This window comes from Lacerta agilis, chromosome 17 (genome assembly GCF_009819535.1).
Source record: "Lacerta agilis isolate rLacAgi1 chromosome 17, rLacAgi1.pri, whole genome shotgun sequence".
Lineage (NCBI taxonomy): Eukaryota > Metazoa > Chordata > Lepidosauria > Squamata > Lacertidae > Lacerta > Lacerta agilis.
Window position 1 is genome coordinate 24,522,333 of NC_046328.1, and position 25,627 is coordinate 24,547,959.

Below are 25,627 nucleotides of genomic sequence, written 5' to 3' on the forward strand. Positions count from 1 at the left end.
TTGTGTATGGGTATACATATAAATGTCATTTAAATATATTAAAATTGAAATTTAGTGCAATTCTATACTGTTATTATTATTACCACACACTTCATCGCCCACCCCTCATCCTGAGGTCCTAGGGCAGGTTACAACAATTAAAAACAACAATAATTTTAAAGTTCAGTTTTACACAATATTTAAAACAGTTTTAAACAACTTAAAAATACAAAATAAGGTACATTCCAAAAATATACATCTTAAGAGTCAAAAGCCAGGGTGAAGAGATGTGTCTTCAGCATCTGCCAAAAGCTGCATAGTTAAGGTGCTCAAGGCACCTACATGGGGCAAGGAGTTAGACAATTATGGGGCCCTGTCCTAGGTCACCACCACCCCAAACTTCTGAGGGCGGAAGAACAACCAAGAGTGCCCCCTCTGCAGATCTCAGCACCTGAGAGGGTCTGTAGGGAAGGCGGTCATCTTTCAGGTGTTTGAGGCCTGTGTCATTAACCTCAAATAGTTCAGTCGGTTGGAGCATGATACTTTTAATCTCAGGGTCGTGGGTTTGAGCCCCACGTTGGGCAAAAGATTCCTGCATTGCAGGGGGTTGGACTAGATGACCCTTGTCCCTCTCAACTCTACAATTCTATGATTCCATCTGAGAACTCTGTAAGGTAGGCTGGCCCAAAGCCACCCAGTTTGTTTCATGGTTGAGTGGGGGTTTGAACCTTTAAGTACATGCCAACTCACCATCACCATCAAGTAAAGTTCCTCTGAGCATGCGCAAAGGTGCATTTCCCTCTCTACTGATTATTTGGTTTCAGATATAATGGTTTCAAGGTAGGTAATGGCTTAAGCTGATCTGGGCCTGGTCAGTGCCTGGATGGGTGGCCCACCCGGGACCCCGTGAATGCCACATTGGGTTCTCGGATGCACAAAATGTGGGGTGTGTATATGTAAGAAAATAAATGCCTACATTAATAAATAGGTACACACACATCTGCTAAGGTGAAGGGAGGCATGGAGCTATTTTAGGATTAGCCACAATCCCCGTGATCAAGCGCTGTTTCTGATCCCAGGCCCCTCTGATTTCCTAAGTCGTCCCCCCCCCCCCAAAAAATCTCTCCCTGGAGATGTTAAGGTGATTCATCCCCCTCCTCCCTCCCCTGCTCACAGAGCGGCCTTAAAATTGCACAGACATAAAAATAAACCGTTTTCTTGATTTGCGCATCATATTAATAGCAGAGCCACTAGCACGTGGGCTGATGCCATGGGGGGGGGGAGCAGGAGCCAGAGACATATTGATATTAGATTTTCTCCTCCTTCTTCTTTTCTCCATCCGCTAAGGCATCTCAGCAGCCCATCACCCTGGGATGCCTGTGTGTTGCCCAGCCGGTGGTTGCCATAGCAACAGAGCGTGGGGTGGGGGGAGATGCAGGAGAAGATGGAGGGGGAGAAAGAAGCAGAAATGGACATGGAGAGAGAAAAAGGGGGGCAGGGAGCAGCAATCTACATTTTAAAAATATGCATTTAATTATGATTCAGTTTGTGCAATCTCTTATTTCTAATACACAGGTGTCTTTTCTGAACCAGAGGTGGGGGACATGTGGTCCTCCAGATGTAGCTGGATTCTCCCATCATCCCTGACTGCTGGCCATGCTGGCTGGGATGACCCTTCATTCTAGCATGTGTGTGATGGGGGGATGATTCACTTTGCACATGCTCTGATGCACTCTTGTTGTGTTTTTTCCTGCACAGAGCTTCTACATCTTAGTATCCAGATAGACTGAGCTAGGAAGCAGGAAATCTACATTAAGACAGATAGGCATTCAGGGTTGTCTTCATTGTTAGTCGTCCTACTCAGAGCAGACCCACTGAAAATAACAGTGAGGACTAACTTAGGCCCATTAATTTCCTTGTGTTTACTCTGAGTGTGACTTAGCTGAAAAGCACCCAAGTACGCTTGCCTGCTTTTATCCTGACAATAAAGCAGTGGATTTGCGGTGGGGAGGGCTGCCTGCACATTTCCTCCGATGAACTTCATGGCAAGCAGAGAGTTACTACCTTGTGAGTAGACCCTATGGATTTCAATGAGTTACAATTTCACCAGCTAGATAATTGTCGCTCAGCTCTGCATCAGTAATAGAGGGAGAGTAATTTCATCCCAGAGTAGAGAGCCACTTAGGTGTTACAGAGATAATGTGTTTGAAATATCATTTGACACTGCAAAAATATGGCAAGTGCTGTTATGATTACCGCTACTTCACAGGTTTCCGGGCTAATGTTGACATTATATTCTGGTGCTGAGCCCTCCCGTTCAGATTATTCGCTCAGAGGTCAACGGACTCGCCCCTCTGCCACCTGCCAAACACACAAGTCCTCATTTCCCATGCCTAAGGTATGTCGTGGGACACGGGTGGTGCTGTGGTCTAAACTACAGAGCCTAGGGCTTGCCGATCAGAAGGTCAGCGGTTCGAATCCCTGCGACGGGGTGAGCTCCCGTTGCTCAGTCCCAGCTCCTGCCAACCTAGCAGTTCAAAAGGACGGCGTGCAAGTAAATAAATAGGTACTGCTCTGGCGGGAAGGTAAACGGCGTTTCCGTGTGCTGCTCTGCTTTTGCCAGAAGCAGCTTAGTCATGCTGGCCACATGACCCGGAAGCTGTACACTGGCTCCCTCGGCCAGTAAAGCGAGATGAGCACCGCAACCCCAGAGTCGTCCGCAAGTGGACCTAAAGGTCAGGGGTCCCTTTACCTTTAAGGTATGCCATAAGAACATTAAAACATAAGGTGGGCCTGCTGGATCAGGCCAAAGGAGGCCCATATATTCCGGGATCCTGTGCTCACAGTGGCCAACCAGATGCCCCAATGGGAAACCTGCAAGCAGGATTCGAACGCAAGAGCAACTCTCCCCTCCTGCGTTTTCAAGAAACTGGTATTCAAAAGCATGGCTGCTTCTGATTGTGGAGGCAGAGCATAGCCATCCTGGCTAGTAGCCATCAATAGCCCTCTCCTCCATGAATTTTGATAATGATGACGACGACAACAACAACAACAACAACAACAACAACAAATTTATACCCCACCCATTTGGCTGGGTTTCCAACAGAACATTAAAAATACAATAAAACATCAAACATTAAAAACTTCCCTAAACAGGGCTGCCTTCAAATGTCTTCTAAAAGTCGGATACCTGTTTATTTCCTTGATATCTGATGGGAGGGCGTTCCACAAGGCGGGCGCCACTAGCATTGTGAAGTTGGAAGGGATTCTCAAGGTAAGGTTACCAGATTTTTTTCAATGAATCCGGGGACACTTTTCAACTTCAATAGATTTTGTATGGGGACTGATTTGTAAATCTGGGGACTGTCCCCGGGAAACGGGGACGTCTGGTAACCTTATCTCAAGGGTCATCAACCCTCTCAACACACAGAAATTCTGATGCTGCAGAAACAGGTGTGTGGTCCAGAAAGGCTGGCATCCAAACAGAGCTTGATGCTGTGGGTTTACATTCCCCTGGTGGATGGGACTCTGCCACACCTGCTCTGCTCAGTAGTTTTAAGAAGAGAGGGAAAGATCCCCTCAATAATCGAAGCAGACATTGCCGGTGGAAGGGAAATTATATCTGCTGGGTATGCGGGGGAATGTAGCACTTATAAAGACTCGCCTTATTGCTGCAATTTTTATTTGCTTTTAGTACAGTATTATATAATATTGTGCTTCAAATATTGTGTGCTTTAATTCTTAAGGAAGGCAGCAGAGAATGTTTTGCCCAAGGTTTCTGGCAAAGGCACAATGGTTTTAGCGGGTGGCAGCCTGAGAAGGGGTCCAGGCCCAAATCTCAGCCATAAAGTCCTTAGGCTGACCGCCCTTTCTCAGCTGAGCTGTCCTCACAGGGTTGTTGTGAAAAAGAAAGAGAGGACCATATCCACTGCTCTCTCTCTCTCTCGCTCTCTTTAAAGGAAACTACAGCACCAGGAACTACAGTGCACGGAGAAGTAAAAACAAAAATTATTCATACCTAAACCTTGAACAGATAGAAGGCTGCAATTTCTTCAGGTCATGTAACACCAACCATTTGGCTTTCTGGGTTGGCTTGCTATCCTTTTCCCCCTGCCCCCCATTTTCCTTTTTTGTTGTGGCTTTTTAGAGGTTAGGACAGAGTCTGTGTTGTTTTCATTGTGAGGTCCTCTGGGAGCTTTTGCAAGGTTATAAATGTTTTCGATCAATAATAAATGTAAAGGGTGAGACTCTGGGAGGCAGCAGAGGGGACAGGAAAGAAAGGGAGATGCAAGGGATGAATCTGAGCAAATCCAGTTAAGTTTTACACTTTATTTATTAGGTTATATCTTGTTTTATCCCTTGGGTTCAAAGCAGCTTACAGTAGTTTTCCAGTTTGTTCTTTTGTGTTTGTCCCCACCCCCATGGACTTACAATCTAAGGGTAGATCCACACCAATGCATTTAAAGCATGTCCAATGCACATTTAAAGTTCATGGGTTTCCCCAAAGAATACTGGGAACTGTGATTTGTTCAGGGTGCTGGGAACTCCAACTCTGTTAGAGTGAAACTACATTTCCCAGGATTCTTGAGGGGGTATTGTGTGCTTTAAATGTGCATTGGATGCACTTTAAATGTAGGGCATGGTTTTGCCCTAAGTCTGTGCAGTTTTATTGTTATTTCAACCATCCCATACAATATTAAAGAACAGCATTAAAATATATATTTACATTAAAACATCACACACACACACACACGCTTAAAATAATTAAAAAGTTAAAAGAACCAATGCATTAAAATCATCCAATTTTTTTTATTTTTATTTTTTTGCAAATCACCATATTGACCTCAGTAAAATTTCTCCTTGGCTTTCAGGCAGCCACTGCAAATGTCACAACTTTGCCTGTCATGAATTTGTCAGAATCAAGTGTGATTTTCACTTGATTGTCGCCATCAGATATCTTACTTAACAAATTCAGAATAAACTTTACCCTCTGTTCAGAATACAAAAAGATCTTCCCTAAGTCAATAAAGAGGGGGTTTTTTTTGTGGGGGGAGACAGAAGGAGACAGAAGGAAAGAAATACATGGCATGTTGCAGTCATTAAAAAAAAATTATAGTGTACTTTCAGATTTGTGGGAAAAGAGACCTTATTTTTCTATTTTGCATTTTTAAATGTTCTTGCATTTATATCCCACCTCAAGGTGGTCCTCCTCCTCCTCCTCATTTAACCCTCATAACAACAACCCTGCAAGGCAGGCTTGGCTGAGAGGCAGCAACTGACCCACCCCAGGTCACACCCAGTGAACTTCATGGCTGACAATTCAAACCCCGGTCCCTCCCAGACCCTAGCAGTCCAACACTCTAACCACTACACCACACTGCCTCTGTGATTATTATAATTAATTTCCCAGTGCCAACATGAAAGACCCGACAGTCAAGACTACAAAGAAAGAAATGACCTGCTCTTTTATTGCAGAAATAATGCCACCTGGCCTAAACCTGTACTGTACTATGACTCACCAACAACGTGCAAAAAGATCTTGGGGAGAAAACGCCCCAAAATTACTGTAAGGGGTGGGGTGGAGGGACACTAACCCTGGCAAACAGAACAAAATTTGTAAGTGTTGGCTAGCAGCGAACGTTTAAGAGACGATCTTCTCCCCCCCCCCAAAAAAAGAGAAATGTGATGCAGCGTATATTTTAATTGGGGCGAGGGGTCTTCTCCCTTGCTTTTGATAGGTAAGGGGGCTAAAAATAGCAGAATCCGCCATCCAGCCTTGTTGGTAGGATAGATGGATGGAGAGATAGGCGCCTCCGCCGCGCGCCCCCCCCCCCTCCCCGCCTCCCCAAATCTTAAAGGAACTGGATGATCTTTGGAGATGGCTTGGTAACGATTGGCCCTTTCGCTCCATCCCTGAAGCAGCAGAGAGGGGGGTTAGCATCATTCCCAGGCACCAAAATAACACAGCGCCAGAGAGCAGCAGCAGCAGCAGCAGCAGCAGGACACGTGTTCGGCGTGCAGAGGAGACGGGCGAGATCGCCAGAGCCCCCCTGCTCCGTGGCTCCCCCCTCTTCCTCCTCTCGAGAGCGCAGCAAAAGCATGCAGCCCGGGTGAGGAGCCTCGTTTCGCCAGCCCCCGCCAGGGTGGTGGTGGTGGACCACAGAAGACCCCCCCCCCGGAGGATGCAGCCAGGTACCTTTTCCAGCAGAGCTGTTTGGGTTCCATGCAGGTGTGCAGCGCTGCCTGCCTGCGTTCCCCTGGGCTGTGGGATGCAAACTTTGATCCTCGTTTTTTTTTTTTAACCAAATGAAATAGGATTTTAATTTTAAATGCCTTTCTTCAACCAGGTGGCCATCTGTTGGGGAGGGGGAGGGTAGGGCAGGTAGGGAGTTTGGGGGTTCGTGAGCATTAAGAGAGTCGGGGTGGGGTGGGGGAAACTGCCCAGTGTTATTTTGCACCAGGGCTGAAAGTGTGAGAAAATCATGTAATTTTTGCATCCGGGTCGAAAGTGTGACAAAAGCATGTTGCTTTTCCATCAGGGTCGAAAGTGTGACAAAACCAGAATATCTTTTTTGGGGTGGGGTGGGGGCTTCCTTTAATTTAGGAGGTGTGGGGGGGACCTCAGACCCAGCAGGCTGCTGGATATTTGAAGGAACCAGGTCCCTGGTTTCCTTGAAGAAAATCCCTACCAAAATCAGGGGGGGTGATTCCCTCCTTTCCCCCACCCATCCCGGATCTCCGAATGCTAAAAACACGGGGGTCTAGAAGACACGGAAAGAAAAGGAGGGACCCTAGTAGCATCAGATTCTCCCACCTTCTTCCCTGCAGGTTTAACAGACTCTAAATTTGCCAGTGACATCCTGGAGCAAAATGCACCCTCGATTTGCATGTGGACTTAGCAAGGTTCAAAGCTACCTCCTGATTTCCCAGTTCAGAAGTGAGGATATTTCTAAAAGTATTCCAGTCCAGTCATGCCTTACGCCTCCTTTCATTTCACATCACCCCCACAACACCTGTTCAGGAAAACTGGGGGTGGGGTGGGAGATTATGGATATCTTGGCTATATGCAAAGGCACCCTTTTCTGCTGCCTTGCTTCTGAAAACCACAACGAATCCATTCTGCTCATTAAAGGCTGGCTTTGGGCTCACTTCCCCACTGACTGTTATGTAACCAAAGTGGAAGCAACCCCCCCCCCCCACAACTCACACTAATTTTGAGCAATCTCTTTTGTCTTCACATCCCCAAACACCCAGGCCTGAAATTCCAAACAGAAACAGCAACCTCCCCGCACCTGTCTCTACACAGAAGGGTTTATCTTGCTGAGGGACCCTGGGCAAAGGGGTAGATATTACCCCTCTATCAGTCTGCCAAATAAATGCCACCTCCTTGCCCTTTATATTTAACCCCCTCCTAAGAATCAAGAAGATGCAATGCTAAAAATAAAGTGTGTGTGTGTGTGTGTGTGTGTGTGTGTGAGAGAGAGAGAGAGAGAGAGAGAGAGAGAGAGAGATTATTTCTTCAGTTATTCCAGTTTTTGATCTTTTTAAAATAATAATATTAATTGCAAAAGATGAATCTGCCTCCCACCCACCCACTTGGCATTAATGAAATCTCTCTCTCTCAATAAAGTCAGTTTGCCCAGCAATGGGGATCAAACATTTGCTGTTTTGAGTGGGTCTGAGATTCAAGCAGAGAGCTCGTCTTGAGAGCTTCTCCCAGCTTTGATAAATATGTCCAGGTCTCCGGGGAGGAGGGGAGTCTGGGTGGAGGAAGGCAAGGCGAAGGGCTTTAGTACCAGATTTGTCATTCATTTGGAGCCAGGCTTGTTGAGGATAAATTATGCAGCTTGCTGGGAAACCCAAGATGGAACTGTATGCCTTATTACACCCCCAGCATGACATAAGGATTTTGCTAATATTTGATATATGGCTCTTGTAGATTTCATTCGAGTGCCCCTAGAGGGACTGGAGAAATGATATCGAGAGCAGTGAGCGTGGGGAGGGGGAGAGAGAACTGGGGAATCTGCAAGGACGAGGGTAGCCATTCGTCATTCTGGCAATTCCTGGGAAGTGCAGGTGGTCCCCGGTCACCTTAAATAGCTTGACCTGAGCTTTGCGTTGGGTTTCACCCAGATTGCAATGCAAGAGCTGAGCTTTGGGGTTTGTATATAGGGAAGTTTTATAATGTTTGATGTTTCATTGTGTTTTCATATTTTTGCTGGGGCAATCCCATCAGGTGGGCAGCATAGAAGTAACAAAATAATCATTAAATTCTTATTTAAGGCGCCCAAGGGTTGTATGTCCTGCAAAACAGCGAGGATTGCTTTTCTTTTCTGCGGAAAGCTTTTCCATTTCGTAAGTTCATTGTCAACGCCTCCGCAAGGGGTTGGACTAGATGACCTTCCGATTCTATGATTATATGATTCTGTGAGCAAATGTATGCTGGCCTCAGATACGCTATCAGGCAAGCTTGGCCATGTTGACATTTTTAGATTTGATTGCTAAATGCAAGCAAAACAAACAGGTCGAAATTAGATCACCCTCCAGGGTGACAGAAAAATTTCCAGTGTAAATTAGCTGCATTTGTGTGTATGACATTCAAATGCTTTCCAGAAACCCTCGCATGGCTGGCTGCAAGAGGAAATGTCTCTCTTAGTACCAACATGAACCACAGCTCTGGGGCACTGGCTGGGCAACCCTCTCTACTTTAAATACCGCCCTGAACCAGGTCCTGCTACAGGATCAGCAAGCAGTTAGTTCCCCACCCATCAGCCCAGGTGCCCTCCTTGTGGCTCCCTAAAATTATTCCATGACCTGGAGTTAGTGAACAATCTCGTGAGCAAAGGTCTTCCTAGGAAGTGAGGCGAGGGCCGGGTGGGCCTGTTGGGTCACACTTTAAAAGACAAAAGCAAAAGGTTGGGGTGCCTGAGAACAAAGGAATTTTGTGTGTCCCCTGACCTCAACCTTCAGGATGTGCTGTTGCCAACTTTTCAGCCCCCCATCCCACCCAGCTTGCTACTGTGGCCTTAGCTGTGGCTTGTGTCAAATGTCCTGACGCACTCATCACTGCAGAATATACTGCGGTTAAAGGCACAGAAACACTGGTCATTTGAACAGTTGGCAACTCTCCGTGGAGGTACTAATCCCCACTCTGCAGGATAATTATAATTGTTTTATTTATATCCTGCCTTTTCCCCCAGAACCAGGACTCACAAACACCGGAAAAACCCAGAAATCTAAAAGCATATGAAGTATAATACAGTACTTGAAAAGCAATTAAGGTATAGTAGAATTAAAATAGTAAAAAACAGCACAGCACTGCTGTAAGTTTTTTCCTTAAAAAAGAAGAAGAGTGGTCAGTTTCCGAAGGCTTGTCAGAATAAAATAGCCTTCGCCGGCCAGCGGCCGGCCTGGCCTCTCTAAGGAGGGAGTTGCAAATAGTATTAAGAAATTGGCCGGGCGCATTTTACGACTGGCACGGGTCCAGTTGTGACCAATGTGGAGATCTCTGGGGGACTCCTATGCTCGGGTCCCATTTGTGGGGTTTCCCTTCAGGGCCTCTAGTTAGCTGCTGTGCGAACAGGACTGATCCAGCCGGCTCTTCTTATGTTCTTATTTAATTATTTAATTATAGCGGCCTCCGGTAGCACAAGGGGGTCAGTGTGTCTAGCTGTTAACCAGAAGGTTGGTGGTTTGAGCCCACTGCCAGTTGCCAAGCTAGCATCCGGAGTCTGTGGAAACAGGAGTACAGCCACGGATAGTCTCCGTGAATTTGTCTGACTCTCTTTTAAAGCCATCTAGGGAGGTGAGCGAGTTCCATATTCACGGGAGTGAGTTCCGTGGTTTGACTCTGCACTGAATTTTCTCTGTCCTGAATCTTCCCATGTTCAGCTCCACTGGATAGCCAGGAGTTCTAGTGCTATGAGAGAGAGGGAGGAAAACTTTCCCCTATCTACTTTATCCATGCCTTGCAAAACTGGATATACTTCTACCATCCCGCTCACCTTTTCTAAAAAGTCCCAAACGCTGCAACCTTTCCTCATAGGAGAGTGTTTTGTTCTGTTTTTATTTTTATTTTTTAGGGAATGGGCCATTGCTTAGCTCTGGAGCCCCTGCTTTGCATTCCAAAGGTCTCGTGTTCGATCCCTGGCATCTCCAAGTAGGGCTGGTGTTTTCCTGAGACTGTGAACGATGCAGTATCTTAAGTTCCTAGTTCATCGGCCGGGCTCATTCCAAGCCTTCCTATTCAATCAGTCCTAACTAACTCTGGGGGTTAACTGGTGTCGCTGTGCATGGCCTTCCATGATTTGTGGGCAGGAGGCGATTTGCCTGCCACACTAAATTAGCCACGGCCGGTAGTCAGAAGTGGGATTTATGAGCCAGAGTGCGGATTTGCTCAGCCATCCAGAAGCCACTTGCTCCAATGCAAAGTCTCATGGAAGCGGCTTTTGTTTTTTTAAAGCAAGCGCAGAAGGATTCTAAATTAGTGAGCTGGCCTCAAAACAACCCGGCCACCTTGCCCCACCCTCCTTCCAAGAGACACGGGACATGGAGGGGTGGCAGTTCCATACTGCTGAGGACTTGCTGAGGCCTCCTCCTGGTTTCCCCTGCGCAAGAAGAAATTGCAGGCTAAAAAAGATAAATGGGGAAAGAGCCAAAATTCTGCCAAGTGACTCCCCTAAGTGGAAACGTTGCAGCTTTTGAGACTTTTTTTTTTAGCTGAGAGAAAAGGTAACATAATAGGAGATTCTAAAATTATTCATGGCAGGGAGAAAGTGGCTAGTGAGAAGTTTTTCTCCCCCTCTTGTAACACCAGAACTTGTGGACATTCCATGAAGCTGAAGGTTGGAAGATTCAGGACAGATAAAGTTCTTCATGTGGCACAGAGTTAAACTGTAGCACTCCCTCCCACAGGAACCAGTAATGGCCACCAACTGGGAAGGCTTTAAAACAGGGCTGGACAAATTCACAGAAGGTATATTATCTGTGAGGGCTATGTTCCGTCCCAAACAGCTGCAGGGGGCCATGTTTACAAAGGCTGGCTTAGAGAACATGACATATTGAGGGATGCATAGATTCATTACTCAATCATTAAATCAACAAAGCCGGCAGAAAACTAGAGGGTCGAGCATGGATCCGAGGGCAAAAGTTGCCTTCAGGAAGAACCTAATTAGCTCACACAAATAACCTGGTTTGCACAAGGGAAACAAGACACTGCCCAAGTGACGCTTCGCGCAGAGTCAACTAACCTTTGCAAAAGCTGCCCTGAGTTTCCTAGCGTTTAAAGGCATGGGCAGCAAATCTCAAGAATGAGAATTAATTACCCTTTTCCCTTCTGGCTCCTGCGGAAGGGTTTCTGAGTCACAGCAGGCTGTTTTGGATGCTGCGCCCAGAAGGACCGGCCAATTGTGCCCGTCTGTGTCTTTAACAGCATGTGGATTGATCGCTCCTCCTGCCAAACGCTGGCAGGGGCCTCGCCTCAGCGGGGGCTGCAAAATTGGCACAGCCTGCCTAAGATACAGGAGGTCCTTCCCCCATTTGGCTTACCACTGGCCGCCTCTAGAAAAGTCCCAGAGATGCTGGGAAGCATCCAAAAGAAGAATCGGCTGCTGAACCTACGGTACCTTGGACCTTAAGGCTTCAAGCTGTCTCCTTGCAAGGTTTGACACCTGAGCTACCTAAACGTGCATGGAATCGCCAGAGTTCCCCTGACAGAAACTTGCAAAGGAGCAGTAAGTGGTCTTCTTGCAAGGTTGTCAGAGGAGCTGAGACGCTTGCAAAGTGTTGAGGTTTGACCCAGCAAATTCAGACCCCAAGAAAGCTGCTATTAATTTCAACCGGCAGAAGCTTGCAAAGGAGCAGAGGGGACGCTAGCAAGGTTGTCGGAGGAGCTTGCAAAGCGCTGTGTTTTGATCCAGCAAATTCAGATTTTGATCCAGCAAATTCCTGGGAAAGCTGTCCTTAATTGTCAGGAACACGGTCCCCGCTCAGGCCTAACTTCTCTCCCACTCTCTCTTTCCGTTCCTGAACCACACTCCTCATTTCCTATCCCTACTCTTCCCTAGTGCTATTTCCCCCCCCCGACCCCACCTCTTCCTTTCCCTGGGTCTATTCATGCTCTTCCTCCTCCCCTGGTTTCTTTCTGTTGCAGACCCTCCAAGCGTCCCTATTTTTCAGGGGACAGTCCAGGATTTACAGCAGCCGTTCTGGTTTCTGTTTTGATCCCAGAATGTCCTGCTTTTCCTTAGGACGTTCCTATTTTCATTGGAGAAATGTTGGAGCATGTGAAGTCATGCAACCCCCGAGCCAAGGAGATAAGTAACGATACAACCTTTAGAAGACGTCTGAAGGCAGCTCTGTACTGTATAAGGACGTTTTTCAATGTTTCAGTATGTTTTTATATATGTTGGTGGCTGGGGCAACCCAGTCAGATGGGCAAGGTATAAATATTATTACAGTGGTACCTCAGTTGTCGAATGTAATCCATTCCGAAAGACCTCTCAACTTCTGAAACGTTCGACAACCGAGGCACAAAGGGCTGTCAGCAAAGTCAGTGGAGAAAATTGAAAAACATGCAGCGGAAGCCGTTCGACTTCTGAGGCACGTTTGAAAACGGAAGCATTTACTTCCGGGTTTTCGGCATTTGAAAACCGAAACGTTTGGCTTCCGAGATGTTCAAAAACCGAGGTACCACTGTATTATTATTATTATTGAATAGGAAGCCCCATATTTCATCAGAGAAAGGTTGGAGGGAATGCTTTTGGACAAACCTTCAGAAACCCATAATATTGCTCCACAATAGAGTAGGCCTCACACTCTGGTTTCCCTCCCTTTGTCTCTCGTTCCAGGTCACGGCATGCCCTGAGATGTCCTCCTCCACCTCGTGAACTCCTTGCCTCTGCCCAATGCCTGCGGAACCGCCTGCCACCACCATGGTCCACCCCGAGGGGAGTGCCCTGCTGAAGGCCGTCTGGCAGGGCAAGTTCCGCCTCACCCGCCTGCTGCTAGAGGGTGGGGCCTACATCAATGAGGGCAACACCCAGGGGGAGACCCCCCTCATTGCAGCCTGCGTGGCCCCCTACGAGGACCCTCAGAACAAGGCCCGCATGGTGAGGTACCTCCTGGAGAACGGTGCTGACCCCAACATCCCTGACAAGATGGGCAAGTCCGCCCTGATGCATGCCTGCGCCGACGGGGCTGGGGCTGAGGTGGCTTCCATTTTGTTGGCGCACGGGGCAGAGCCCAGCGCCAAGGATTACTCCGGGTCGTCGGCTTTGGTGTACGCCATCAACAAGGGGGACCGGGGGACCTTGCAGGTTCTCCTGGATGCTTGCAAGGCCCAAGGGAAGGAGGTCATCATCATCACCACAGACACGTCCCCCTCAGGGACCAAGAAAACCAAGCAGTACCTGAACTCGCCACCGTCGCCAGGTGTGGAGGACAGCCGTTCGCCCGCTCTGTGCATGTCCCCCTCGGACATCGAGGTGAGGACCTCCCAGTCCCCCGGCAGCAGCGAGAAGGAAGAGGAGCGCGACGTTTTCAACTTCACCATGGCCACCCGGCTCAGCTGCTCCCCACTCCCGCACGGCAAAGGGAAGGAGACTGAGGAGAAAGCCCCGGCGCTCCCGCCCAAAGGCCGGCCCAAGCAGCTGAAGAGGTTGAACTCGGAGCCGTGGGGCCTGGTGGCGCCCTCTGTCCTAGCTGCCTCCCACCAGGAAAAGGCCAGGACCCCAGAAGAGAGGATGACGGCTGAGATGAATGGCCTGAGCTTCTCCAAGAGGCCTCCGTTGTCCCGGAGACACAGCATGGAGGGCCAGGAGTCGTCCTGCCTCAAAATGGCGGCTCACCAGACCTCAGGGGAAGAGCTGCACAGCCTGGAAGCCGCATGGGCAGAGAAAGTCCATTTCAGCCACCTGCACCAGACTCTCGCCCGACGCAACACGGCGCCCGAAACCCAAGACGGAGGCCCGAGTCCTGGCTCCCGGGCTCTGGTCCACCCCAAGCTGAATTGCTTGGACCACTATGAGTTCGATTCCCTTTGCCCTGAGTCCATCCCCGGCTCCCCAGATTCGGGCCGCGTTTCTGTAGAGAGGAGGAAGTACAATGCCTCCCCGTTGACCCTGCCGGCCAGCTCGTCCCGAGAGAGTTTGGAAAGCATCCCCAACGCTGTCTCCCCCATCACGATACGACGCCGGGCCCCGGGTCTCCTCGAGAGGAGGGGCTCTGGGACGCTGCTGCTGGACCACATTGCCCACACCCGGCCGGGCTTCCTGCCCCCACTCCACCTCAACCCCCACCCTCCCCTCCGCGACATCCGGGGTAATGGCAAGCCCTCCTCCCCGGCCCACAAGGGCCTGATCCCGGTGGCCCCCACTTCTCCCAAGGGCAAGAGGCTACTCCGGAGGCACTCCATGCAGACGGAGCAGATGAAGCAGCTGGTCAGTTTTCAGAGCCTGATCGCCCAAGGGGACTCAGTGGCTAGTTAAAACATGGCGGAATGGGAACAGGGCAATCTATAGTCTTCTCGTCTTTGCCTCATGGGGACTCGGAGGGCTTCCACAATGCTGTTTTCCTGCTTTCCTCGCCGGCCTCTGAGCCCACCCTGTCTTCGTAGCTGGGTTTCTGCGTCTTCCTCCTTCCTCTCATTTTGGTGTTCCATGTCGTAGCCACCATCTTTATAAACTGGACATACAAAGCATGACGTCGGAGCCGACACCGCGAGGCCAGAGTGAAGGGGAGGGGTCTTTAGAGTGAAGTCACTGATGGCAAGTAGGCGACCCAGGAAGTTTTGCCCATCTGCTTGCGATGAAATTCTTTGGAGTGGGAAGGTTGAGTCGGGTGTGAGCTTCCTTGACTGACCCACCAAAATCTTCATCAGGCGTGCAGGAGACTGTTGGCATCCTTCGCCTCCTGCCCCTACAGACGAGGCCCGGGAACTGCAAAAAGGCAGAGCTATGGAGCCTGATGCTTGACATGGTGACTCCATGGGGTAAACCCCCCAACAACATCTCTGAGATGAAATCTAGAGGGTGAATTCACATTTGGAAAACATATGTTTTGTGGATTGATGTCTGCTTTGAGGGTCCCGTCCTCAGCAAGCAGAGACCCACCCCAGTAGGAAAGAGGACTTTAAGCCCCCAGATGCTCTTCCCTGGGTCACCTTCATCTACATTCCTTTGAATATTTTTTTCCTTTCTTTTGGGTGGGGGGAGATTTCAGTTCTCTTGTTGACACTTGATGTTGGTTGGGTGGGTTATGGGAAGTTGTGTGCCCAATTTCAGGGAGGCGAATCTACGCACATCTGGTTTTTAGACCTGGAAAGCTGAAAACCGAGAGGGCACATGTTCTCTTTGTCACCTCCTGGAGTGGGTGGCACGGGCAAGGGAGAGCTCTAGCTACGGGTTGCCAGGCTCTCTTCATATGGATCAGAGCCCACCTGGGTTCTTTTGGAGGTGGGGTGTGACTTTCCTCAATAGTTCAAATTAGTTTGCTGCAGCTGGGGTAAATGCCAAACCCAATCCAAGCCCCTTTAAACTGGCATCATCCCCCAGCCCCACAAAATGCTGAAGCACCCGAAAAATGCCAAGGCAGCCTTTGCCAACCTGGTTTCAACTAGGAAGTTGTAGTCTAGAGCATATGGGGGCCAAAAAAAATATGTGTTGGCAAAGGCTGCAGTGCAGTAGGGCAAAACTCCCCCAAAATATTTAATGCCCGAGACACAGGGTATCTCTCCCCCCTCCCCCCCAATTAAACTCAGAGAAACTCTTCGTTCTTCCTTACAAGGAGGTGTATCTATTTCCTCCATCAGCTCCCAGAACAATGGTATGTTACTGCTGGGAGTACCTAGTTGTTAACCACTTTTTGTGCACCTCTTCCTCTCCCGTTCCTTGCCAGGGCTCAGGGATGGCAACAGGATTTATCTGGCCAATAGGGGTAATTCTGGGACTCCCACTGCCGCTGCCCCATGCAGCCTGTCAGCTGTAACCCAGCCTGCATCAGGGAACCCAGACACATCTTTGACGCAATCTAAGCTCCCCAAGGGGACACGGGTGGTGCTGTGGGTTAAACCGCAGAGCCTAGGGCTTGTCGATCAGAAGGTTGGCGGTTTGAATCCCCGCGACGGGATGAGCTCCCGTTGCTCGGTCCCTGCTCCTGCCAACCTAGCAGTTCAAAAGCATGTCAAAGTGCAAGTAGATAAATAGGTACTGCTCCGGCAGGAAGGTAAACAGCGTTTCCGTGCGCTGCTCTGGTTTGCCAGAAGCGGCTTAGTCATTCTGGCCACATGACCCGGAAGCTGTACGCTGGCTCCCTCGGCCAATAAAGTGAGATGAGCGTCGCAACCCCAGAGTCGTCCACGACTGGACCTAGCGGTCAGGGGTCCCTTTACCTTTACCTTTAAGCTCCCCAAGGCCTGGCGAGCTCTATAGGGCCCAAGCCTTCAATGCAGTGGTTCAACCGTCTTGCCTCTTGGCACTCAGTTTGCATGCCCTCTGGGCCAAAAGAGAGCACTAGCAAGAAACATTGATTCCATGGCTGTTGGTCCAGTTTGAAATGGATTGTAATGTTCAGTGCAGACCAAGTGCAGGCCTTGACGCTGCACTCATTTGGGCAGTCGAGGAGAGCGAGAGGCTCTCCCGCCTCTCCCCTCTCCCAGCTTTCCACGTGCCTCAGTTTCCTGCCAAATGGGGCTCCCGATACCGACCCACGTCTGTAAAACGACTTCGATAACCGAGGGAGGGAGGCCGTGGCAAAGCCGCCAGGGTTGCCAGCAACAACGAATGTATTCTCTTGTTCCTTCCTGCGGTTTAGTAGTGTCGACAAAGCAATAGTACTTCGGAGTAACACTTGAACTCAGCCCCTTCCATCCTTAAGCGCTGTTCCGGGGCGGTGCTGAAATGACACCCCCCTCTCTCTCAGCAGACACAGGGGGGCTTCAGGAAGGTGGGACCCCCACCACTGCCGGGGTACAGGGAAACCTCAAGGCCTGAGGCCCAATCCAAGCACACTCTCAGCTCTCCTAAAGGAGCACCTGTGCAGCGTTCCCTCTTCCTCGCACTTTTGCTCCCGGCCGCATGGCACACCCTGTGCCCGCTGAGTTGTTGGTTGTTCAGGTGGCATTTGCCACCGCCCTGTGATTTTTTTTCAGCGACAAAAGTCAGTTCAGGTCGGGATATGCATTTCATGTCCCCACCACCAACACCACCACGCCCCCAATTGGACCCCAGCTTCCCCATTTCCCTTGCCTGCCTGCCTTTCTTCCCACGACTGTCCCAGCTCAAGACCAGCCAGCCAGAATAACCTCTTCCTTCTCTCACAGCAGTGAGCACTTAATTTTGCTGGGAGGGACTCTTTGAGAAGGACAGGCTGGGGCCCCACATTAACATTCCCTCGTAAAAACTGGGTTGTTTTTTGTTTTGTTTTTTGCAAACCCTGCTTCCACAATCCTCTTCCACCTTGGTAACTGGGGCAGAGCACAGGCTGGCCTCCTGCGCTGGAATGTTTATGAACATTCCATGACAGCAGAGAAGTTCAGCCAATAGCGACAAGTTTTTTGAATTTCAGTATTCTGAGCTGTGGAGAAGGGCGTCGGTATCCAGGGTACATTTCCTGCTGTGAATCTGCCCCCCCCCCGCCACCGCCACCGCCCCACATGCTTTCTTCTCCCAGTCCCAATAATGCCCTCTGTCTGATAGGCAGCCCTCCATGCTCTAAACCGACGTTGTTTCCTTAATAGCAAATCACAGGTCCCCCCCCCCCCGAATTTCGTTCAATTGCCTTTGCACTCGTCTTTCTCTTCCAATCGTGGTACAAGCACAATGTCGCCTCCTGTGGCCAAACGCACAACTTGTTGGGTGGTGAATGCCAACCGTTAAAGCTTTTCTGTGCTATAAAGTCCTGTATGGACCAATAGAGATAGATAGATAGATATAAAATAATGTACACATAAAACTGAACAAAAGTACTACTGCGTTTGTTTGCTTATTTGTGTGCCAACAATGTGCTCCATGCATCTTGCCTTAAATGCGGCTCAGAGCTTTTTGTGGCACTTCTCTTGTAGGGCCTGTTTTCACCTGGAGGAGAGACAGTGCTGGAGTCTAAGGGTTTATATGTTTGCTTTAGATTTGCGCAGCCTCAGTGTCAGTCCCAAGCAAATTCAGTATATGCTGTCTAGAGTTCCACAAGTTCATAACATATGCCACCCTCATTCTAGCATCTCAAACAACAAGGAATAAAAATACTGACTCAGGAGCTAGGATAGTCAAAAATATTCGATAGCCAGCTTGTACTTTTATCATTTCTTTCTTTCTAATATTAATATCAATATTATACTCATATTTATTTGTCACTTTTCCCCACTGAACAAGTCTTGAAGTGACTTGTACAGGACAAAAATAAAAGTAACAAGAAACGTTTTTAATAAGCAATAAAACAAGACCTGTAAGTTCAAAATACACACCCCTAAAGAACAGGTCCTGGCTGTCCCGCTTAAAGGGCGAGGTCACAAACACAAAACCTTAATTATCCTTCCAATGTAGGGTCAAAGGGTCAATAGAGATGGGAAGGACCCAAAGTGTTGCATCATCTTTCCTCTTAGTTGCTGTTCAGGTCAAGAGCATTTGGAGGCTGACTCCTACCCCACCTAGCTGTGATTCCTTTGTTCCTGCGTCCTGGCATTCCTGGGAGATTAATTTCACCACTTCTTAGTTCATAAAATGATAGATGCCGGAGCTCTTGAGTCAACAGCTGGCAATATCTCTCTGTCCCAAGAGCCCTTCCCAGAGCACACACAGGATTGTTGCAGTTTACGCAATGAGCAGAAAGCACTCTGAACATGCTCAGAGACACTGGTCATTCTAGGATTAAGACCCAAAGGCTTTTTCTCCAGTTAAGAAGCCTCTGGGCCAGGCATGGGCAAACTCCAGCCTTCCAGATGTTTGGGACTACAATTCCCATCATCCCTGACCACTGGTCCTGTTGGCTAAGGAAGATTGGAATTGTAGTCCCAAACACCTGGAGGGACAGAGTTTGCCTATGCCTGCTCTGGGGGATGAATCTGTAGTAATGTCCCTGGCTAGTTTTCTTAGTGGGTGAAACTGCCCACTTGATCTGGATCCATTCTGCAAAACTCCACCTGGCTCCCCTTGGTCCAGATCCACGGTTGCAAAGCTCAGGCAGACTGTGTCAATAAAGGCAGGAGGACAGACAGTGACATTTAAAACAGCTGTTCGGAACAAGCAGGGTTCTTGGGAGGGGAAATGCACACAGGAGTGTTGTGAAGCCAAGCTGGTCGATAGCTGATGGCACAGAAGGAGAAATGGCCGTGGGTGGAGAGCTGAGCAAGAAGCAGGCTGGCACAGTTAAGCGGGGAAGTTGAGAGCAAGGACGATCCCGTCTTCTGCTGCCTCAAAGGAAATGAGAAATCACACCAGCTTTCCGCCTAAGCTTGCCAAACAGTCACTTTCATACTTTTCTGAGCACACATGCCTCTGAGCACGTGCAGAGTGATGCACAGGCAAAGTTTCAAGAGCAAAGGACTTGTGAGCATGGGCAGAGAGTCCTCGTCCCCCCCTCCCCACCCCCCATGTGGAGGAATATGTTTGAAAAGTGATACTTTAAGACACAGTGACACTCTGGGTGGGAAGTGTCTTTTGAAAAAGGTTGAGGCAAGGCAAAAATTCCCTATGGATTCCTGTTTCCCAGCACAGGGCCAGGAGACTGAACTTCCAGCTGCATATTTAAAAATAAATAACAATATGCTGGGTTTTTTTTAACATAGAAGCAAATAAGATATAAACTATATAAAAAGGAAAACAACATTTTGTTACAGCAAGTCAAATTCAAGTTTATTATGGGGCAGGTCCATAATAAATACCGGTACCTCCGTTTAAGTGATATACTTAGGAAAGTACATCAAGTAAATATCTGAATCTATTTTTTTAAGCTTTCCCATTTTCCTGTTTCAGGGTATAAGGATAAGAGATTTAGGCGCACCATAAAGGAGGCATCAACACTGCTGGTGCATTTAATTAGAGTAGGTTAATTAGTGCTGGTCTGTTGGAGCACACCATTGGTATGCAGAAAACCCCAGTTTCCATCCATTCCAACTTCTTAAGTTTAAAAATATCTCAGAAATAAATGCATATGGGTGATAGAATTTCTCTCCTCCTCCTCCCCATTCCATTCCTTTGATGTGTTTTGCTCCTCTTGGATTCCGGTCTAACTAGAAGCATTTCTGGAATGAATTCTGGAATTGGGAAATGTACCGCTTCAGACCATAAGAACAGCCTGGTGGGTCAGGCCAATGGGTCATCTAATACAGTACAGCACCCTGTCCTCACAGAGGCCACCCATGGGACACTTACAAGTCAAGTACATGAGCGCCCTCTGCTCCTGTGGTTTCCAGAAGCTGGTATTTGGAAACATTGTGGAGGCAGAGCACAGCCCTTGTGGCTAATAGCCGCCCCTTTTTCATTTCTCTTCTGGAGAGCCAGTGTGGAGTAGGGGTTAGGGTGTCAGATTAGGACCTGGGAGACCAGGGTTCAAATCCACACTCCGCCATTAAGTTCACTGGGTGACCTTGAAGGCCAATCACTGCCTCTCAGCCTAACCTTCCTCACAGGGTTGTTGTAGGCAGGGCTGTCTTCAGCATATGCGGCGCTAGGGTGCAAAGATCTACCCAGCGCCCGTCCCCCCAAGGTTGCCCAGTCCCAGGCCTGCAGCAGAAGAGCCCACCGCGGTGCTCTGACCAACGGATGCGCTCTTCCCTGGACTCAATTCTTGGGCCCCGGACCCTGAGAGCCCAGCACCCAGGTGCTCCTCACCCCTGGCGCCTATGGGTAAGACGGCCCTGGTTGTAGGGATTGAATGAAGAGGGAGAGGGCCATGTACACCCCTTCCTTGAGCACCACGAAGAAAAAGGTGGGGTTTAAATGCAATCAAGAAAGCAGTAGAAGAATTTGCAGCATCTCCCCGCTTTGCGTTACTGAATGCAGGCGTCTACACTGAGGAGCAGCACACAATGTCAGCCTCTCCCCTTGCAGCAATCTTGATATGATGGTATCTTAGGCCATAGCAAGATGCTTTTTCAGCGTATCAGTAAAGTGTCACAGGAAAAGAATCTTGCTGTAACCATGGACACCTAGTACAATCACTTCAAACTTGCTTTCTCTGTGTGGACCAGCAACACCCCATGTACCCAGGCCCGGGCGCACGGATGCATTAAGAATCTCGGAGCATAATTTTGCCTGGATTGGTGTGCTGAGTTTTTGTTTTGTTTTTTTCCAGTGGAGGGGAGGAGGTATGAAAGGACCTGCATTTGCTCTGCAGAGAATTTGAGTGTGTGTGTGTGTGTGTGTGTGTGTGTAGATTTGCACAACTAGATTCCAGAGGTCTGGTGACTCAAATAATAAATCAACTTTATAATTGCTCCTCACTATATGCATAATGAAGATAGGTCACTCTGCTGCAAAGGATTCCTTTCGTTTTATAACTTGTGCCATTCTAAGTTTATCGGTGAGCTTCCCAGCAAGTGCCAGTTACCTTATTACTAACAATTCTTAGTTCCAGTCAGTCTTGCCGTGAACAGTAGATCCCAAATCATCACCTCAGAGAGCTCATATCAAGTTCTTTATTTGTATTATTTTGTGATATTGTTAACCAATGGGGAAAACAAACAAACTAGTCCTCATGGAAAGAAATGATCGGCCCAGGTGTGTGTGTGTATCCAAAATACAGCAGTGCCCCCTGGTGGCTAAATGTTCCTGCTGCTTTTTCTTGTATTCTGTAACAACTAGCTGCTGAATGATTAGGAGTGTGTGGCCTGGAGAGAGTCCTGGGGGCCAAATAGAGAGCACTGAGAGGCTAAATGTGGCCCTCGGGCCCCCACCGCTGCTTCTGACATCAGCCAAACAGACCCAACTCAGTTCCGCTTGGTCTATTGTTTTCCATCCTATGATGCCCAAGCATCCAACCAGGTGAGGTGGCGAAAGTTTCACCCATTTGTTTCTATGGCAACCTCGTTGGACTTGCAAATAGACATACTTAACTGCTTGGTTAAGGCCATTGCCTTAACAAAAGAACTTGTCTGACCTGTCTCTTCTTCTAGCGCAGCCTTTCTCAGCCTTGGGTCCCCAGATGTTTTTGGCCTACAACTCCCATCATCCCTAGGTAGCAGGACCAATGGTCAGGGATGATGGGAGTTGTAGGCCAAAAACAAGGTTGAGAAAGGCAGTTCTAGCGCCTAAACCTCACTGGATACAGGATTGCAGGCAGGGGTGCCAACTTGAATAAAATATGGGACGGAGGCAGGTAAGCTCTTCCCCACACAATCAATAATAAGATGCTGTACACATGCTATTGGAATGGCAATGCTCATTAACTGGTGGTGGTGGGGTTTCAAATATTTTATTGGGGCCTCCGAAGGGACCTCGGCCCCTAGAGGTTGGCTCCTGTGGTCGCAGGTTTGGAAGGGACCCCTAGGAACCATCTAGACTGACCCTCTGCAACTCTAATAACAAACAAACAAAGAAACAAAGAAACAAACAAACAGGGCAACCAGCCAGGCACATGCATGGTTACAGAGGCTCATTTCATCATTTTGACTTTCCAAAATACCTATTAACCTTTTCTACAACAAAATGGGGCTGGCTATTCCCAAACAAATGTGTTCCAAGTGCCAGGGCGACAAAAGCAAGTATGTTTTTTTTATCCCCGAGGGCCTGATGGTGCCGTGATTTAAAGACATATAAAATGCACACGTGGCTGGCAAACTATCCTTGTTGTTGTTGGCATCTGTTGGTGTCAAGAGATAATGGAGGGCACCACCTATGGAAGTCAAGCCAGTGTGTTAGCACTAAAGTAACCTCCCTGGCGCACAAGCCTGGGCAGTGTGCATGGAGGTCTTGGGCTGCCCAGATGGCAAGACCCCCACCCCTGTCTCAGCCTGGCTGATGTGTCCAAAGGAAAGCAGAGCAATATACGTTTTGGCACCAAGAGTTGCCAGAAGGAGGAATACAGGACACCATCCTTAGGGATTCTGCTCTGGATTTGTGTAGGCTTTACTCCTTAGCCTTTTCTACTCCCGAAGATTTCCTGCAAGGCAGCAGAAGTTCAGGCTGTGGCACCTCCATATTGTACAATGGAAGCAATACTCGTGGCTGCTCAAAGGGGGCGCCATGTGAGACCAGCAAGTTCAGGGTTGAAAATAAGGCGGCTGGCTCCAGCGTCTAAGGCGGCCTTTAATGAATTTGCCATGAGATGCAAGCTGTCACCCATCAGCCCTGACCCGTGGCTCACGACCTTTGCCCGCTGCGCTTCCTCGGTGTCGCTCAGCAGTTCCCAGGATGCCGAAGAAACTTAGAAACTGGCCATTGTCTGTAACAAATTCTCGCTTTTGAACAACATGCCAAAGAGGCCCTTTGCAAAGCAGAGAGTTTTCTCTGCACTGTGTCCTAAAGTGATCGGCTGGCATCTGGTACCCAGTGGGAACAGACTGAAGAGGCTGGGAGAAAAGCCCCCCCCCTTGGGTTCCTGGCCATCTGCGCTGTGTCTGGCTTTGCTGGAGAGGGACGGAGAAAAGAAAAGAAAGTGGCACCTTTAAATAGAAAAGGTGGAGATGGGAGGGAAGGGGGGAGGAGAGGGGGAGAGAGGAGGACACTGAAGGAAGCAGCACTGCTTCTGCAGTGACCTCCACCAAGGCTGTAACATTGGAAATCCACCACGACCACTTGCTATCCCACGAAGGCATCGGGCGCATGGCGCAGCCCCCAGAGCAAACCTCTGGCATCAGAGGCACTAAGGAGATAGAGAGGAACTCAGCAGCCCCCCTGCCTTGTTCTTGGAAGGGTTCCCTCCTCCTCCTCTTCTCCTCCCCCCTCCCCATTCCTCTGCAGCAACAGCAGCCCATGGAACTGCGGAAGGAGCAGAGCAAAGGGATGGTGAGTAAGGCCGAGTGTCCCATCTGGAAGAAGGCCACAGGGATGGCGAGGGCAGTGGCTGTGGTCACCCCACTAGGGAAAAGGGGGGGAATAGATTGGGGCGGGGGAGCATAACCTGAGCCGCTGCCGGCTTTCCAAGGAAAAAGCTCAAAGATGGGCAGGAGGGATGTTGCTGGGTCACGTGTGGGTCGCTTTTGGTTCAAAAACCTCGCACATGGAGGGCTCTGCATGGGTAATATGGTGTGCATGGCTTTTCTGGGCCTTGGGGCAATTCCCGAGCTCCCCAGCTGCCAGGAGGGTTCTGGGGTCCCACGGCCCATCTCCCCCATTTTTTTAAGTTCAGTGTCAGTGGTGCTCCAACCAGATGTACAAAGCACTGGTGAATTATTTATGACCTTCTAGGAGTTCCCTAACATAGTTTTGGTTGTTGTCACAAAGGAATGCCCGTTGCCTGCCACCTTTTGGGCACTCCTGGGTCAAAGACTCGTAGAGACGGAAGGGGCTCCAAGAGGCATCTAGTCTAACCCCCTGCAATGCAGGAATCACAGTCAAAGAATCCCTAACTGAGGGGTCCCCCGCCCCCAAGGTCTTCCATGTTCTTCACCCATAAATATCAGACTCTGGTCTGAGAATCGAGGGTGCAACTGCCTGCTCGGCTCAAAACTGCCCATTTTCCGCTCCACAGATCACAATGAGTCCTGACGTTGTGATGAAAAGATTCCAGAAAGCGGGTTCCCTGAATAGAGAACAAGTGTTCTGTACATGCTCAGAGGCATTTTGCCCTTAGGTCCTGTTTCTAGGTGAAAATACATTGTGCACTCTGCACATGCTTTGGTGATGGTCCGAGGCACCACAGTTTTGAAGGCTGGTGGCCTTTAGTGGGCATGGGAGCTTGGGCTGACTCAGCTTTTTCATTACCTAGAGGGGGTGAAAAAATGGACAGCCCTGTACCATGTACAGTACATTGGTGGACGCTTGTTGCAATTCATATCAAAACAACAGGAGCACAGCAGAACTAAGGGCAGCCAGATCTGTGGGTTTCAATTACTCTCAGCTTTTGTTGCACATTTCTCCTAATATCTTTGCAATAATAATAATAATAATAATAATAATAATAATAATAATAATAATAATGTTATTTTCACTACTATTACTGCCACCACTATTAAATTTATGACCTGCTCTTCACCATAAGTATCCATTGCTGAATATCCACATTTTTTGGCTGGAAAACCCACATTGCAGAATTCAGGAAGTGTGAAATGCTGAAAGGTAGCCGAGTTCTGGATTTGCACATTGTTCCGGAAAGTGCAAATCAGGCAGGCTCACACTAAAACGTGAAACCAACCCAATCCCCCACCATCCCTAAATATAACTAAGTGACCAAGTAATGCTCAGGCCTTTGAGCGCTGCTGCTGCTGCATTCTTCGTCAGGTTAGCTAATTAGACAAAAAGGGGGGGGCAGGTTGGGGAGTAAAAAAATCCGATGGTTTGGGTACAGAGGATGGATAATCTGCAGTCAATGGGAGCCTGAAAGTTGTTTCGGGAAGTTCAAGCTACTGTATTATCTTTTCATACCAGCACCACCCCTTTGGGGCAATTAGGAATATAGAAACCTGTTAGGTATCATTCGTCACAAAACAGGAAAAGGGTGTAGATAACTTGAAGGACATTTTCTGTGAGTTCTGGGTGTGGTTTTCCAGGCTAATTAG

General features: G+C 48.8%; 1 protein-coding gene across 2 annotated transcripts; it reads left to right on the forward strand.

Moving 5' to 3' along the window:
* Positions 1 to 6,141: 6,141 nt before the first annotated feature.
* ANKRD34A (ankyrin repeat domain 34A) lies at positions 6,142 to 15,175 on the forward strand. Of its 2 annotated transcripts, none has more exons than XM_033136057.1 (2): positions 6,142 to 6,171; positions 12,828 to 15,175. In XM_033136057.1, exon 2 carries the CDS (start codon positions 12,885 to 12,887, stop codon positions 14,463 to 14,465), a length of 1,581 nt encoding a protein of 526 aa, XP_032991948.1. In that variant the 5' UTR covers positions 6,142 to 6,171; positions 12,828 to 12,884; the 3' UTR covers positions 14,466 to 15,175. The 2 variants fall into 2 exon arrangements, with proteins under 2 accessions (XP_032991948.1, XP_032991949.1); XM_033136058.1 differs by lacking the exon at positions 6,142 to 6,171 and adding an exon at positions 6,186 to 6,208.
* Positions 15,176 to 25,627: the final 10,452 nt, after the last annotated feature.

Excerpts from the sequence above, each read along its gene's own strand:
- ANKRD34A (XM_033136057.1), top strand. The coding sequence starts at position 12,885 with ATGCCTGCGGAACCGCCTGCCACCACCATGGTCCACCCCGAGGGGAGT.